Genomic DNA, 15,707 nt, shown 5'->3' with positions numbered 1-15,707 from the left:
AAAAATGTAGCCTTTGAAAACAACATATATTGTTTTGTACAGTTACATGTGTAAATACTGACCAAAAACCTTCCCTGTCTTTAGAATAGGATTAAAACATTAATAAGATCATGTTCAGTGATACTGGTGAACATGAGTGGAAAATTCATAGGAGCCTATATTTTTCATATATAAACCAATACTTTTTTGGTACACAGAGGGCAAGAAGTAAAATTCGGTGACATGCATAAATACCTCATGTAAACAAATGAGCCATTTTCAAAATGTCAAAATTGCCAGTCACGATCAATTCACTGTGACTGTCATTGACATAAGAATTTCAAATGGTTGACTTTGAAATTACATTAGTAACAAATGTATCGGAGTGTGAAAAATCCCCGTTTAAAGAGTCCAGTAGCAAATATACAGTACTATTAAAATGACACGAACACATGACGTCGACATGTTGCAACACTGCGTCCTTTGTCTTACATAATCTTCTCCCAAGATATCCTGTAAGATCTCCAGCGGAAGTAGTGACAAGTCATACCGGAAATGGTTGGAGTGAGACGTCTCACCAAAGGGCTGTCATATTATTATCTGTGCTGTGAGCTGTAAACAGGGACGCAAGTTAGTCAGCTTCACTTTAACAAGTCTCTTTTAGAGATTTACTGAGAGTAACACAGCATACAGTGAAGAAAGAATGGAAGACGACGTGCTTACCACGCTGAAGATACTGATAATAGGAGAAAGCGGCGTTGGGAAGTCCAGGTAAGACCAAGTGATCAACAAAGTGATGTCGTGGCTCCCTGCTAACGTTAGCCAGCGCTAGCAGGGATGTAGCAGGTGGATAAAGAGAATTTAGTTTTTAAAACGATGTAGACGGTTCAGTGCTGGTTTGTCCTGTTCTTTATTCTAACAGAGGTCAGACTGTCTTGGTACAACATGTACAAGAAATGCTTACAGTGTGCACACTGTTTAGCTAACGCATTAGTCAGATGCCAGAAGCTCTGTACGTGACATCAACTATGTGCACGTCTGACATAATTGCTAGAAACAGGCTGTTTTTGTTCACACTAATTTGATGGCTAAACGAGAAGCTGACACTCTTTTAAGTCCATTTACTTGTACTGCTAGCATCTCCGTCATTAAGAACCCAGCAGAAGGATCGATCCGAACCGGTCACGCTCAAGTAAGCGTACCCCTTCTCCAGATGGGACTTCAAAACATGTAAACGATACACTTGCTCTTGTCGTCATGTGGTAATCAGAGTCCTTATTAACAACCTGATAATATTCCACGCAGGGTAAAATGCTTTTTACCCACATCAGCATGGAAGTTTATAGCGTGTGTCCCTGCCAAAAGAGATCATGATCCAGGTTTGCAGGTCTCCATAACAGTGGTCCCGGCTGCTGGAGGAATTCTGATAGCCTTCCTGAGCCATCAACCATCACATTGTAGACTATGGTGTTGACTACAAGCGTGCCTTCCATAGCCATAGAACATTCCGAGAAAATTATGCCATTGTAAGCCTTTAAACAAGTTCTTGACCAAAAGTACACCCATCTATTGAAAATAGACCAAAGAGAGGCAATAATAAGACTTGGAACTTCAGCATCAACAAGGACAGAGTGTTAAAGTTAAAATCAGCTAGGTTTTAAACCAGAAAGCAGAGATGATAATTAATAAAAAGTTTGCAGTAATTTATGTTCTTTGCAGCTGATATTTTAACGCCCAGTACTGTGTCCGCTGTTAGCTGAAATTTTTCCAATTTCCTGGGTCAGTTCATTGATGTGCAACATGTGTCTACTTATACTAAAGAGTTCCCTTTTTTTTTTGAACAGGGCTTGTACTGCTAGTTGGCATCTTTTAATGGCTGGTCTGTATAAGCTCTGCCCAGAGGAAGGACTGGCTTTATGCCGACACCATAACACAGATCTGTGTTTGCTTATATTTCCAGAAAACAGAAGAATATCTAGACGGCTGTACTGCATGCTGTCTGCCGTGGCATCGTCCAGGCCGTGATGCATTGTTTCCAGAAAGCAATTTAGTATTATTATTAAATAGGATTTCGCTTAATACAATAAACAAAATCAGACCATGATTAGTTTCAAATGTCCTAATTTGAATCATCCATAGCCAGCTTTGGTAATATCAAATAGGTACACTTATTTTTGAATAGTTTACAGATATTTATTTTGTTTCCCTGCAATCTGAAGGCCTTAAATCATGACAGATTTGAATGCTTGGCAGGGAATGTATGTGTTTCATGTTTCCTGACCTGTACAGAATACATTTCTAACTTGGCTGTTTCCCTGCATGAGTTCATCAGCCATATGGCCCTCAAACAATAAACACTTACTGCTTCAGCATCTCTTCTGATGGCCCGTGAGGAAAAAGTACGAGAATTATGTCTGGGTCAAGGGAGAGGAGCGAGCATATTGCCATCGTCAGCGGGGCTGTTAAGGCCTTTGCACTCGATTAGTCATGGTTAAGAAACGAACCCTGTCCTCCTGACTGCAATCTAGTGGTGATGTCATCTGGAGCTTGACATCACCTCTTGCTTGCAAGTGAAGGACAGAGTGATCAATAGAAGGAGATAGAGAAAGAGACTGTCTCCTGCCGCAGGAGTCAGGGCAACTGGAAACCTGACTTCAGCTCAAAAGCATCCTCAAGAGAGGAGAATACAATTACTAAAAAACACACGTGTGAGTCATGATGAGGTCTAATCTTCTTATTTCCATCTTCTTGTCAACAGCCTCCTACTAAGATTTACAGAAGACACATTCGACCCGGAACAATCAGCAACAATAGGTGAGTTGAACATGTGAGGTCTGTTAAAGGGTAAAATGGATCATCATCATCAGCAGCAGCAGAGATTAAATAAGACACAGACGTAGAGTAGTAAACAGTCACAAAGACAAGGATCTTGAATTTGAGTAATAATAAGCAATACATCGATTCATCTGAGGCACAAACAGCATGAGCTCATTTAAACCTGTTGTCTCATGGGTTAGTAATGATGTCCACATTACATATGAGTATGCTAACACTTTAGCATTCAACCAGTGTCAGGAGTAGAGACTAAAATAGGGGTGCTTTTGGTCTATGCTGCATAGAACAACACATGCATTTGTCCTCCACAAGATGAACATGAAAGAATAGGAGGAATTAAAAAAATTGCTTTTATCTATCAAAATACTATCAAATATGACTATGAGTTTATATCAGCACTGAATCTTTAGTGGTTAATGTTCACATGCAACACTTGTTGTGATCTCAGTCAGCAGCAGCACAGCTCCTGCAGGCAGCTGTATAACCACGGTGGAGCCAGGAAGGAAAAGGAGGAGTAGATTTTCAAAAAGTTTGATGAAGCAGCAGGTTGCTGCCAGCATAGAGCCTGACCAGTATAGGACTTTAAGATCAATATGAATATTGTTGTGACTTGAGACATTTCTTGAATTTCTTCAGGCATACAAAAGAGTTTTGTTTTGTTTGTCTGTTAATTATTTATGTGTCCTTATTCGAACAGTATGATAGTGCAGGTTAAAAAAGAACTTGTTTTAATGTCACAGCAGGTTGTGGATTATTCATTTATGCTGTGCTTAAAGTGTTGTCTATACCTAATACCTCTGTCGTCAGTCAGTTAGTGTGAGGGTCTGTGCAGACATCCACATGTCTGCCAGTTTTTTTTTGTTTGATTTCTTTGACCACGTGGACTTGTCCTCAGAGAATTTACATTACAGCGCATCAACTACACATGCAACCAGGGAGCAGACGTCAAGAAGTGTAACAGGAATGACTACTCAGCCAGTCGTACTCCAGCTGTCCGTGTCTGTAATTCAGGCTGGTAGTTGTTTGTAGTTTCTAAAGACTTGTTGTTTGAGACTTGGAGTTTGCATGTTCTCCTTGTGTCTGTGTGGGTTCTCTTCAGGTACTCTGGCTTCCTCCCAAATTCCACAGACATGCAGTTGGTGGGATTAGGTTAGTTGGTAACTAAATTGCCCATAGGTGTGAAGGTGAGCGGGAACGGTCTCTCTGTGTTAGACCTGTAATAGACTGGCAATATAGAATAGAATTAGAATAGAATTCAACTTTATTGTCATTGCACATGCACAGGTACAGGGCAACGAAATGCAGTTTGCATCCATCCAGAAGTGCTTTAGCCGTGATATAGATATATTACAATATATATTAGCAATAATATAGATATGTAAGTATATTACAGAAATGTGTCTATTGTGGTATGTTATAATGTACACGGTATGAAGTATGTTATGAATATTCTATAACTATAAGTATGTACAGGCTGTAGTGAGTACAGGCTATGAACAGGATATAAATATGAAAAACTATACAGAAATCGGAGATATACAGCTATACAGAAATGTGAACTATGCAAGTTATAAACAGTTGTAGGATTAAAAATTATCGTATGTACAGAATGATTATTTACACAGAATAATATAGGGCGAGAGACAGGATACACCCTGGACAGATTGCCAGGGTGTATCCTGTCTCTCGCCCTATGACAGCTTGGATAGGCTTCAACCCTCTCGCAACCCTAAAATTGGATAAACGGAAGAGAAGTGATGGATGTCAGTCGGGCTCTAGAACAACGTTTTCTACATTAAAATAAATGAATTTGTCATAAACAGTTGCAATATGGCCATTTAAGCTGATTAAACACACAAAAGCAGCGTGATACCAGATAGAACTGTCTGATATTTGATGTTTGTGCACTCAGACTCTTAGACCAGCGAAACATGAGAGGGCAGAAGAGACAGTTATGCTGTATATCTGTAGTAATGATTTTTAATTAGAAACGTTGAAATGGATGATTTGGAAACTCTACAGAATGACTTGCTGCACTATTTTCTAGTACATACTGAATCATTCAACTGGTGCCTGGTTTTAGGCTTTACATGAGGATATTTTCTCCATAAATGGATACAGTTGGTGTCCAAAAGACCAAATATGCTGAGGGAGGACCACCAGACCAGATGCCCGCTGTCCCAATGCGAAAGCCAGTCGTGGTCATACATGACGTGAACTTCTGCCGTTGTGTGTACAGCATTAAACTCTAGCTCACCACAACACATAAGTTGAAGTACACCCTCAGTTGACACATGCATTTGATCTTTTCATAGATCGTGGTATTCAATTTTGATTAGGAATATCAGAAAGGTCTTAAATTAGCTGTAGTAACAATGAGATTACGGGTTTTTTTTTTTTCAATCCTGTTGCTCAGCACTATTTGCAAACACCACCACTTATCAGGACCTCAGTAATGTAAGGATGTTAGTGATGCCTGCCAGAATATTTGTGCTGTGACACACCCACGCAAAGTTGGAGTTTTTAACAACTTTAAACAACTGCAGTAGACTAAAGTGACAACCATGCTCAGCTAAATGTACTGTCCTTCACTCTGTTTCCCAGCCTGTAGTGTGCAGGCCTGGCTGAGGCTGCTGACAGATACTGTACATGGTCTGGAGCAACGCAGCCACAAGTTGACGGACTTTTTATGTTATCTGTTCCAGGCTCAGTCAGCATACTGGCTGCATGTGTTTGCTAAACCCCCAGTACCTACTGCAGATAACTGTAAAAGAGACGTTAAAGTTTAGCTTTTTTCTTCTTTTTCCTTTTTAAGTCAAGCTAGGGTCGCTAGGCAGAAATGTGGACGTTTAGGAGATTCTGCAGCACTTGGTGAGCTAAAACTAAAGTCACCACAATCCCACACACTGAGACAGCCACAAAGCTTTCAGATTAATTTTAAAGTTAATGCTGTGTGGAGAAAAAAAACAATCTGTGGCAGACCAAACTATCCATCTTATCTGGTAAAGGTTTTTAGAAGTAGTGGCAACCCCAAACTGTGTATCTGCAAATAATATCAGCCTTTTTTTGTTAATTGAATAAATCAGTTGACGGATCGAGGACACACCGACTATACTTTCATAAGCTATTAAAGCTGCAGCTACCTTAATTATTTTATTTTGACAAAAGCATCCCTGAGCTCCAGATTTAAAATATTTTGGAGAGAATTTGGATGAAGAATTCTACTTTCTTTTCTTTTTTTTCTTTTTAGTTTTTCAAACCAAACTAATGTGGTTTTGTGAATCGCTTGTAGCTCACAATGCTGTCTTTGTTAAAACGGCCGAAAAGCACAGATCCCAAGAGGGGTTGGAACGGAGAAAATACTTTGTTTTGTCAAGGTCAAGGCACGGGCCGCTACTGTTTTACTTGGCCAGCTGGGATTCTCTGCCAAACAGATGTCTTTATTGGAGTCAGTTCTGTGCTTTGACTTGAGATTCAGTTTTTTTTAATCTGGTATCATTCAGTCTCAGTTAAAGTATTTTCTTCATCTCACCACCCCGAGGCTGGATTTCTCCCATTGCCAAAGGCTGTCTCGACACATCATCACACTAGCACACAGAGTGTTAAATGATCTTTTGCAACGATGATCAGCAGGCACATTAGCAGCTTTGCATTTATGATACTCTTACTGGTGGCTTAAAGCACCTTGTTTCTTCTCGGTGCCATCGTTGCCAAAGGTTACAGACAAAGGAGAATACAGGCTAACAATGATGTGTCATTCCCCACCACCACTCTCTCTGTGTCGAACTAGTGGGTTGTGCTGCTCTGCCTTTGGTGTATTTATATCGTACAGAGAAGGGCCTGCAGAGAGCAGCCCAGCCTTGACCTGTAGCACTAGTAGCATCTTGTTGTGTTGTGATATTGCAAACAGATGCATTACTGTGCGTTCCCTGGGCAAGGCCCGTCTGTATATGTAGTGAATTAGAGCAGAAGAGACTGGTCCAGGTTCAGGGAAATGTTTAGTGTAAACTCGTCTCCACATGCGCCTGGCAGCAGTATCTGAGCAACCCTGCTGGACGAGAGGAAGAGCTAGTTGTTGTGATGGGCTTTGTGAACAGACTGTGTATTTGTGTGTGAGTGCGGTGCCATATATCAGCCTGTCTTCATGTCCCCTTTCTCCTGCTCGATCTCTCTTCTGTTTTGGCTCCCAGCTGAACTCCCCTCCTCAGTCCCAGATGTAAAAACAAGCCCATCACAAGTGTACATTGCCCTGGTAAATCTGTCAGTGGATGCTAAAACACGGCCTATATGTCATCCAGACGCCGCACGCTCCGCTCGCCGAGACACTGCAAAGAGGCAATAGAGGAGATTTACTTGTTGGGGGGGGGGGCAACATTGTTATTTTCACGTCTGCTCCTCTGGGACCTGGCAGGGATTTTTAAGACTGAGTCATTGCTCACTGAGCCATTTTACAGGTGCCGGCCTTTCATTTTTTTTCGTCGGTTTTCGTTCAGGACGTTAAACCGCACTGTCCTTTCGTCGTGTATGTGAATGCACGGTCACACTGTAATTTAAGTGCAGGACACGGGACGGGCGTAATGCCAGTCTGAATAACCAGAGGTTAACACAAGTTCATAGACATTGTGTTTTGACAATTCATCTTCAATAATTATGGTCTGTCACCATGATATGATATTGTTGGCAGTAATTGAACAAACCTGTAGGAGTCATCATATTGGGCCTGAAGCAGGATGAGGTAATCATGTGGGTTTCGGTGATTAACTGCCCCTTTCTTTTTTTTCTGTTTTCTTTTTTTTTCATTGTCTAGGCGTTGACTTCAAAGTGAAGACCATTTCTGTGGATGGCAACAAGGCAAAGCTGGCAATATGGGTATGTTACAGACTCTATCATTATTCCAGTGCTTTAGTATCACTCGGTTAAACAAACATGCAGCTCTTGTTTGTCAGAGCAGAAAAATTAACTATGAAACAGCTCCAGCTCAGGTCTAGACCGGCTCTTCTCTCAAGTAACCAGAAGATGGCGCTTATGTAACACTATTTCCACCCCTTGATACCAAGGAGTGTGTCTGTGTTGTTCGTGTTTGTCTGCCCTGGTTTGTAGCCACTGGTTTTTTCCTTGCAAGTGTGAGCAGTAGTGTGCGTTTTGCAGGACACCGCGGGACAGGAGCGCTTCCGAACCCTGACGCCCAGTTACTACCGCGGTGCCCAGGGAGTCATCCTGGGTAAGCAAAGCTATTAGCACCGTCATTGCTCAAACACCTGTACGTGCGTGTGTGTGTGTGTGTGTGTGTGTGCAAGCGCACATGTGTGCGGCCTTTGACTTTACAGTCATGCCCCTGTTGTAAAGTGAGTGATGGCTTTTCATCCTGTGACTCACACACATACGCCTGCCTCTTTCTGGAAGTTAGTTTAAACTCTTAAATCAGAGTCTTCATAAGGTCATGCATGTGCAGCATGTATACACACACACACACACACACACTACGGAAAGTTAAACCTCTAAAGCAGACTTCCTCTACAGTTCATGGTTTTTGACCACACTAATGATGTAAAGTAACAGAAGGCGCCTCGTTGTATCAGTGGGATTTTGACACCCCCCCCCCCCCCCCCCCCCCGCGTTTTTCTTTTGTTTTTGTTTTTTCAAATAAACCAGCCATGTGTTTAAGTTGATGTTCGTTTATTTTATTGCGGTATTTATTTTAACTTTTTTGTTAGATGATAATGAGGATTATTATTAGTATTAATATTATTATTACCGAAGTGGAAATTACAGTGTTATTGTCAGTAAAGTTTCATTTGCTCTGTGATTTTCAATGATAAACCAGTCAAAAAGGTTCAGCAGTCAAGGACTTCTTACACCTGTCAGATTAATTTTAGTGTGTCAGATGGTCCTATTGCCTTACACACCATAACTACTTTTGCATAATTATTGCAGTTCTCTCAATCGTGCATCCAGAAAATCCACTCACTCATTCTGCACTTAAAATATTTTTTTCTCATCCTGTGAATGAATATTTTCCTGCATTCTGAGCATGCCCTGTTCATTCTGTGTCACAGTGTACGACGTCACGAGACGGGAAACCTTTACAAAGCTCGACAACTGGCTGAGTGAGCTGGAGACATATTGTACAAGGAATGACCTTGTTAAAATGCTTGTAGGGAACAAAATTGATAAGGTCAGTGTGTTTGTCTATAAAATTGTGATGTTAAGGGTGCGCGTGACATTTTTAATATTTAGCTTCAGTGCAGTCTTCCCTTGGTTTATGCTCTTTAGATATATATGTGATACACACACAGAACAGGGAGATGGATTGCCCCAAAAATAAGTGTGTTTTACAAAGTGAGCCCTCGACCAGCTGATGGATTGCTAAGCTAAACGATAGTAGCACTTTCATATTTTCTGGCAGCTGGTCCTTTGCCAGGATACCAGAATCAGTAAGTGGAGTTAAAAACGTGTACTGTTATGAATTCATTGCGTTCTGATCTCTGTCTGTGAAAACCACTTTCTCTCTCTGGCCCGTGACGACCACAGTAGCTGACAGCCCAACCCGACAGACCTCAAATAATCCATTACCTTTCCTTTGTTTTAGGAAAACCACGAGTTAGACAGGGCCGAAGGGCTGAAGTTTGCAAGAAAACATTCCATGCTTTTTATAGGTAAGTCAGGAGGATTCCCCGCTCTACAAAGAGCTGCCGGGCACATGAGTTACACCAGACTGTTTCACAGGGGAGGCAGAGTTTGAAATAACTATCATACTCACCGAGGAATGCTTGCATACTTCTATTTATAAAGCAGGCTTCATATATCATCTTTAGTGCACTCTCTTTTTTCCCCCTCTGCTGTTATTTTTCAGGTTTGTCAGTAAAAAGGGGGAACTTAAAAGTTAACACCTAGTTTTTATCTTGAGCACTTAAAGTGTTATTTGGTAATATGTAAAGATTTCTTGACATGTTTTCCAAGCAATTCTCAAAGATATTTCTCGTGATTTGTCATAGTAGGATTTATTTCTTTATGCTATGGTTATTACAATTGAAATGTTCCTGGATGTTATCATGCTACGCAGCAGGTGCTGACTAGAGCCAATAATAACCTGCTATGGTCCAGTATTAGCATCGTGGAGCTGACAGTTACTGTTGAGATGTTTTCCACCACTCTGCACTCCTGCTGGGGGGGCCAGCAGATGATGACATCAAGACGCAGACATTAACAGTTGTTGTTTCTGCGTTTTGTCTTCTTTTTCTCCACCTTTTCCAATCTCTGCCTCCTCCCCATTCCCGTCCCTGTCACTTCTCCCCTCCTCTCTCCTTCCCTCTGCACTCTCTGTCCTCCCAGAGGCGAGTGCAAAGACGAGGGACGGCGTTCAGTGTGCGTTTGAGGAGCTGGTGGAGAAGATAATCCAGACTCCTGGCTTATGGCAGAGCGAGAACCACGGCCGAGCAGTCCAGCTCACCGACGAAGACGCAGGAGGTGGAACCTGCGGCGGCTACTGCTCCCTTGTCTAGACTACCTATACACACACATTTAAAGATTTACACGGGACAAATACCCTCGAATACAAGCATATCCACACACACACAAGCATACACACTTTAAAAGAACAGCTTCCCTTCCTGCTGTGTGCTGTCCTGAGCTCCGTCCTCACACATCAAGGCATTAGAGATCCAACTTTCTCCTCTCTTCTTAGGTGAAAGTGTTTATTTCTCTCTCGCAGACAGACACACACACACACACACAGACCTTTTGCACACTTTCTAGTGACAACGCGGCGCTAAAATGCAAATACAGCTCAGCTTTCCTGTTAATGGAATTTGAGTGTTTCTCTCTTTCTGTTTTGAGTCGCAGTTTTGTGCAGTCGCAGTGCCACGGTCAACACATTAACCGTTCTCGCTTGATACTCGTGTGATTTAGTTATAGGGATGCAGTAAAGCGAGTCCAGAATCGTGAGCCAAAGCTTGTCAGACATATGGCTAAATCTCTGAAGTATGATAATGAGAGTTGAAACTCTTGTATTTGACCTAGGTTTCTTTTCGTATCAAGCATGCTTTTTGTCCTTGGCGTACCTCGCCTTAGCAAGCACAGCTGCATCAAAGCAGGGCAGACTTTTCTCCAGTGTTAGTGTCACTTTTCTTCTGCCCTGCACTTTGTCCTGTTCCCCGTGCACAGGCTCTAAGATTATAATGCTGCTTATGGAGGAGCTTATCAAGCCGAGCCGTCTTGTATTTTATCTCGGCACTCTCGGTCAAAGGCTTGGATCAAATGACTCTGTTGTGCACATGACTGCCTCATTTCTTTCCAAGTGTTTGGAATGGTGTTTTATGACTTTTATTGACTTGGACTTCAAACTAGTGCTGTGTTTTTTGAAAAGAGCATAAATCAAAGAGACTGGCACCAACATGCTTTCCACTGGGTGCTGAAGAAGAGGGGACCTCTTAAAATTGCACGTCTTTTTAAAAAAAAAAATTTTTTTAATGTGTGTAACAAGTTGCTTTAATGGAGTGCGACCTACTGGCACTCATTCACTCAGACAGATAATATCAGTAATATCACCACCACTGCTAGTCTTTCATATAGATCCCTTTGACTGGACAGAGACAAAGGAAAAGTGTTCAATATTAAAGAGGGCAGTGAGTCATACGGGTGTCTCCACTGAATTTGGAAAAATCAAAGAAAAAGCTGTGCGCTCCACATTGCTAATGGATTTCGCAGTTCTCCCATCTCTGTGTTAGCATCTGAGAAACACTCATAAATGTACTGTACCCCTGACCTCTGACCATGTTTGCAGTATTCAAGCGCTGGCATATGTTCCAGGAAATGTACTTCTGGGGGTTTGATCTCCTAACAGGGATAGTGAAAGTGACATGAATTTGAGCATGTCTCATCACACATTGATTTTTATTATTTTTTTTAATTGCATGGGAAATCTGTGTGCCATTTTTTCCCCAGTTTGTCTGCTGGTGAATGACGTTTAGAGGCTTACTTATATTTAGCTGAAAATAAATGCTAATTTACCATTTAAATTTAATGGTTACAATAAAAAGGAAGTAGGCTTTTACTTATTAAACTGGTATAGCTGTCTCTTTTGTGTTGAAATATGTCAAAACATTTATAAACGTTGTATTTTAAGACTTTGTCGGGGAACCTTTGTGTAAAGCTGAATGTATCCATATTTCACTACAAATTGCCCTATGTATTAAACTAAATAAAGTTCTTTTTTTAAGTGAATATAAATGGATGTGTTGCTGCTGATGTGTTACTTGACGTGCCCCTGTCATCATTGCCATGTTAGAAATGTGGCTGCTAGGTGATGGGTTTTCACCCGGCACCCGTCACATTCCTGTGTCTTCAGAATAAAGACTTGGTGTTTAAACAGTGTCCGAGGAGCCCTCAGACCCCAGACGTGAGATCTGTCTAAATCATCTTTTTGGCGAACTCCTCAGGAAGCACCGCCGCAGCCATAATTCACTCTATCAGTGCTTTAACTGGGATGTGAATAATTCCTGAGCCATTATAAAAGGGTCAGGGTTGGCAGCTAAACCAAGAACTCTTCCCTTGTAGCATATCCCTCATTTCTTGCCACACTCTGGGCAGCTGTATGTCCCAGTCAAACAAAAGAGACGCGGAGCCCAAAGTCTTCCTGTGGTCCAACCATGTGCTGAGCTGCAGCACCACTGTTTCCTCATGCCTACACTGAAAAAACAGTCTTCGAGGAGCTGAGAGATTATATATTTTGGAGAATACATTTGTTTGGTTTACCTTTTAGTGACATATTGTGCAAAGTTGTGCAGTGGATGGTAATTTTCGAACCCCCACCCCAACCTCAAATGCTGTATGCATCTGAACCTTTTATTTAAAGAAGGAAATGGAACTTTTTGCGATTTAGAATCTGTTTTTTGTGAAACTGTCCTTGGCAAAGACAGATGGACAACTTAGATATTAGATCTACTGTGAAGACAAGGTTAGAACGCGCAAACTCCACACATAACCAGAGGCACTAGAAGACGAGGTTCTACTGAAGCACCAATGGCCTTTACATAAATGGACACTGCACTCCAACAGTTACTGAATAGTTGCATGCCCATGCAAAAAAGTAGACTAACTATAAAACTATGGTATATCTGAATTTCACCGTAGTGTTTGACTAAAAAGACACGACTCATGTCAATTAAGGTTAAAAAAAAAGAAAAAAGGTCACCTTTTTCCAAAGTGAGTTGGAAAGTGTTTGAATGTTAAAAAAGTGATGATTAAAAATTAAATTGTCTTTTTGGCAAAAAGGTTCATGTGTTGACAATGGCTCAACTTACATTCAGAATACAGGGATATCAGGGCAGTGTAGCAGCTTGGATTTGGGGTGGAACTCTATCAAGTCAAATCAAGTATTTTTATGACTTTAAGTGTCAGGCTAAATTCAGAGATTCATCACAATCAAACCTGCGACTGAGTAAAATGGGTCTAGCGATACCCAGGATGCTAACCTCTGAGAAGCCTTTAGTTGTAACAGTTCCACCTCTGGGGTAGATGTTCCAAATTTATCCACCTAAAGCCAAAAAAGTCAAACTTTGTGCTGGCATTGCAGGAACATGACTGGATTACCACATCAATAACTTGATCACCCTCAGTGTCTGTGGTTTCAATGCAATTCATGCAGCAGAAGATTCAACAGTATGGCTTGAAGGGGTGGATGAAAGACGGTGGTTTCCCTGGGGAAAAGAGTTTTTGGTAAACCTTGGTCAAACAGAAAAGCACTGAAAGGAGGATTAAACACTCTTTGGCACCCAACATGTCACATGAAAACACCCAGAACACCTCATGTCCTGACACACCTCGCTGTCTGAGAAAGCCTGAAAGCTGCTCTGGGGGGCACTGCTTGATAGACTGCTCTCTGTCCTGCTGCCTGTGTTTGAGCATGCAGCCAGGCACAAAGCTAACAGAGCAGATCTGGCTCTCATTAGCACAACCTGGTCTTCCTGCTCCTCCTCTGCCTGCCAGAGCAGCAGGCCTTATGGGTTAGCGTTCAGATGAGCTCCTCAGGAGAGCAGTCATGCTGTCGTGTGTAAAAACCTTATGAGACATTGGGCATCGTTTCATAAGGTGTCGGGTTCCCAGACGGCACTCACGTCGTCATGCTTATTGCCATTTTGCTATCAGGTGATTGTTTTGCCATGTTAACTTATATAAGTGAGGAAGAGAGTGAGAAGGTGATTGGAAAAAGATCATCCTCTAGTACAACCACCTGCACTGACTATTGTAGTGAGGAGCTGTGATATGGTAGGGGATAGGGCTGAAAGGTGCAGCAGGCCTTTGCTGAGTTTAACAGAACTTCTGGACAAGAGCTCAATGTCCTCTGCACTTAGGGGTTTAACCTCACTTGTTGATTGTAAAAGGAGCCCGTAGGTCTGCAGATTGTTTCACTATTTTCTTTCTGAGGTAAGTTAGAGGAAAATGCCCCTTTGCTCCTTTTCCTTCCTCTAAAGTCGGGCAAAGTCGAGCTCAGGCCTCCCTTAGGTAAGCCACTGAGTCCCAGAAAACTGGGAGGTAATGACCTGCATGACCAGAACTGATGGCTCTGGCACTGCAGGTGGAAACACTTTGATTAAAAGGAACCTAGTGTTTACATTGTTGCACTCGTTCACATTTAGACCCTTTGACATTTTTGTCAGGCAGCCGTAGAATCCAGTTTCAGGCCTGATCTCTTGAACTTGAACTGTGCAACCTCCTGTGTCCTTTGCTTCACAAAGAACACCCACCACCTCAACCACCTACATTCTACAAAATCTTGAACCTTGTATGGGCTTGTTGGAATTAAGCAAAGTACTTGAATGGTAAACTCCAATACGGTTCACAACTAAGGCCACAGTTTCCATGTAATTAAATAAAATTCCGCCATTACAACAAAACCTTAAATAAAGGTGTAAAAAGGCAAGCATAAGTTACTCCATAATACAGCCCATGCCCTGAAATGGAAGGCATACTTACAATGTAAGATGAAATATGGTTTTGCCATGAAATGACCAGGTTATTATAAACTTCAAATTATTCACAGGATAATTTGTGTCACCTTTTCTGTAAAAGATGTGGAAATAGTTAAGGTTAAGCCCCTCCCCAATATGACCTCCTCTCCAAAATGTACAGCATAGTGAACACTACTTACCTGCTTTTAAGTATTTGTTTGTAAATATAACTATATCATAATTTCAAGTAAAATATTATCACAAAACAAATAAAGTAAATTCTATTTAATTATAGGGAGATTGCGACGTTAGTCTCTGGGTGTATTATAGCGTTACCAGAATTTCTATAGATTTTGTCGACACATATGCTCCTCCACATCCTCAGGAGCAGCATGTTTGTTGCATATGTGTATAATAACATCAGGCTCCACATAACTTAATAAGAACAGGCCCAGGGTGAACAGGTGACCTCGGTCTTTGTTCAGCGTGAACCTCTGGCCTCGGATGCATGTAAGTCAGTTCAGCGCATAATAGATCTGTAACTGAGTTTCCTCATATTTGATACCCTGTCAATCTAATTTGAACCTAAATGATTGTATTGTAACTCACTCCTGTTATTTTCAAAAACACAGCACCGTGTGTACTAGTCCTAAAGAAAGCAGGAGATGGGTGCTCTTCAACCTCGAAAAGAAAAGTCCTCTTGCTGTTGGGGTTGCTTTCATCCCGGCCTCAGGTTACTGTGGCAATAAGCGGGAGGGCTGAGGACAGGCTGGCAGGATGAGTAACTTCATTCATCGTCTCCCCACCCATAATTCCCCATGTTCACGTCACTTCCATCCCGTGTGGCATATCTCCTGCCACTCACTGCCTCTGCGTCTCGCATTCCGCAGCCGTGTCATCATCATCCGCCGTGTCAGATCGCCCCACCAGATGCTACCGCTGCAA

The 15,707-nt window shown here is 41.8% G+C and overlaps 1 protein-coding gene across 1 annotated transcript; it reads left to right on the top strand.

Annotated features, from left to right (window-relative positions):
• Positions 1–518: 518 nt before the first annotated feature.
• Positions 519–12,034, top strand: LOC309714176 (ras-related protein Rab-18). The gene is made up of 7 exons (XM_082546414.1): positions 519–750; positions 2,738–2,793; positions 7,622–7,683; positions 7,963–8,035; positions 8,871–8,989; positions 9,404–9,470; positions 10,147–12,034. The coding sequence occupies exons 1-7, from the start codon at positions 683–685 to the stop codon at positions 10,314–10,316; spliced, it is 615 nt and encodes a 204-aa protein (XP_082402540.1). The 5' UTR covers positions 519–682; the 3' UTR covers positions 10,317–12,034.
• The last annotated feature ends 3,673 nt before the right edge of the window (positions 12,035–15,707 follow it).

Source organism: Aulonocara stuartgranti (genome assembly GCF_965226115.1).
Source record: "Aulonocara stuartgranti genome assembly, chromosome: 9".
NCBI classification, from domain to species: domain Eukaryota; kingdom Metazoa; phylum Chordata; class Actinopteri; order Cichliformes; family Cichlidae; genus Aulonocara; species Aulonocara stuartgranti.
This window is presented reverse-complemented; position numbering and strand designations above follow the sequence as displayed.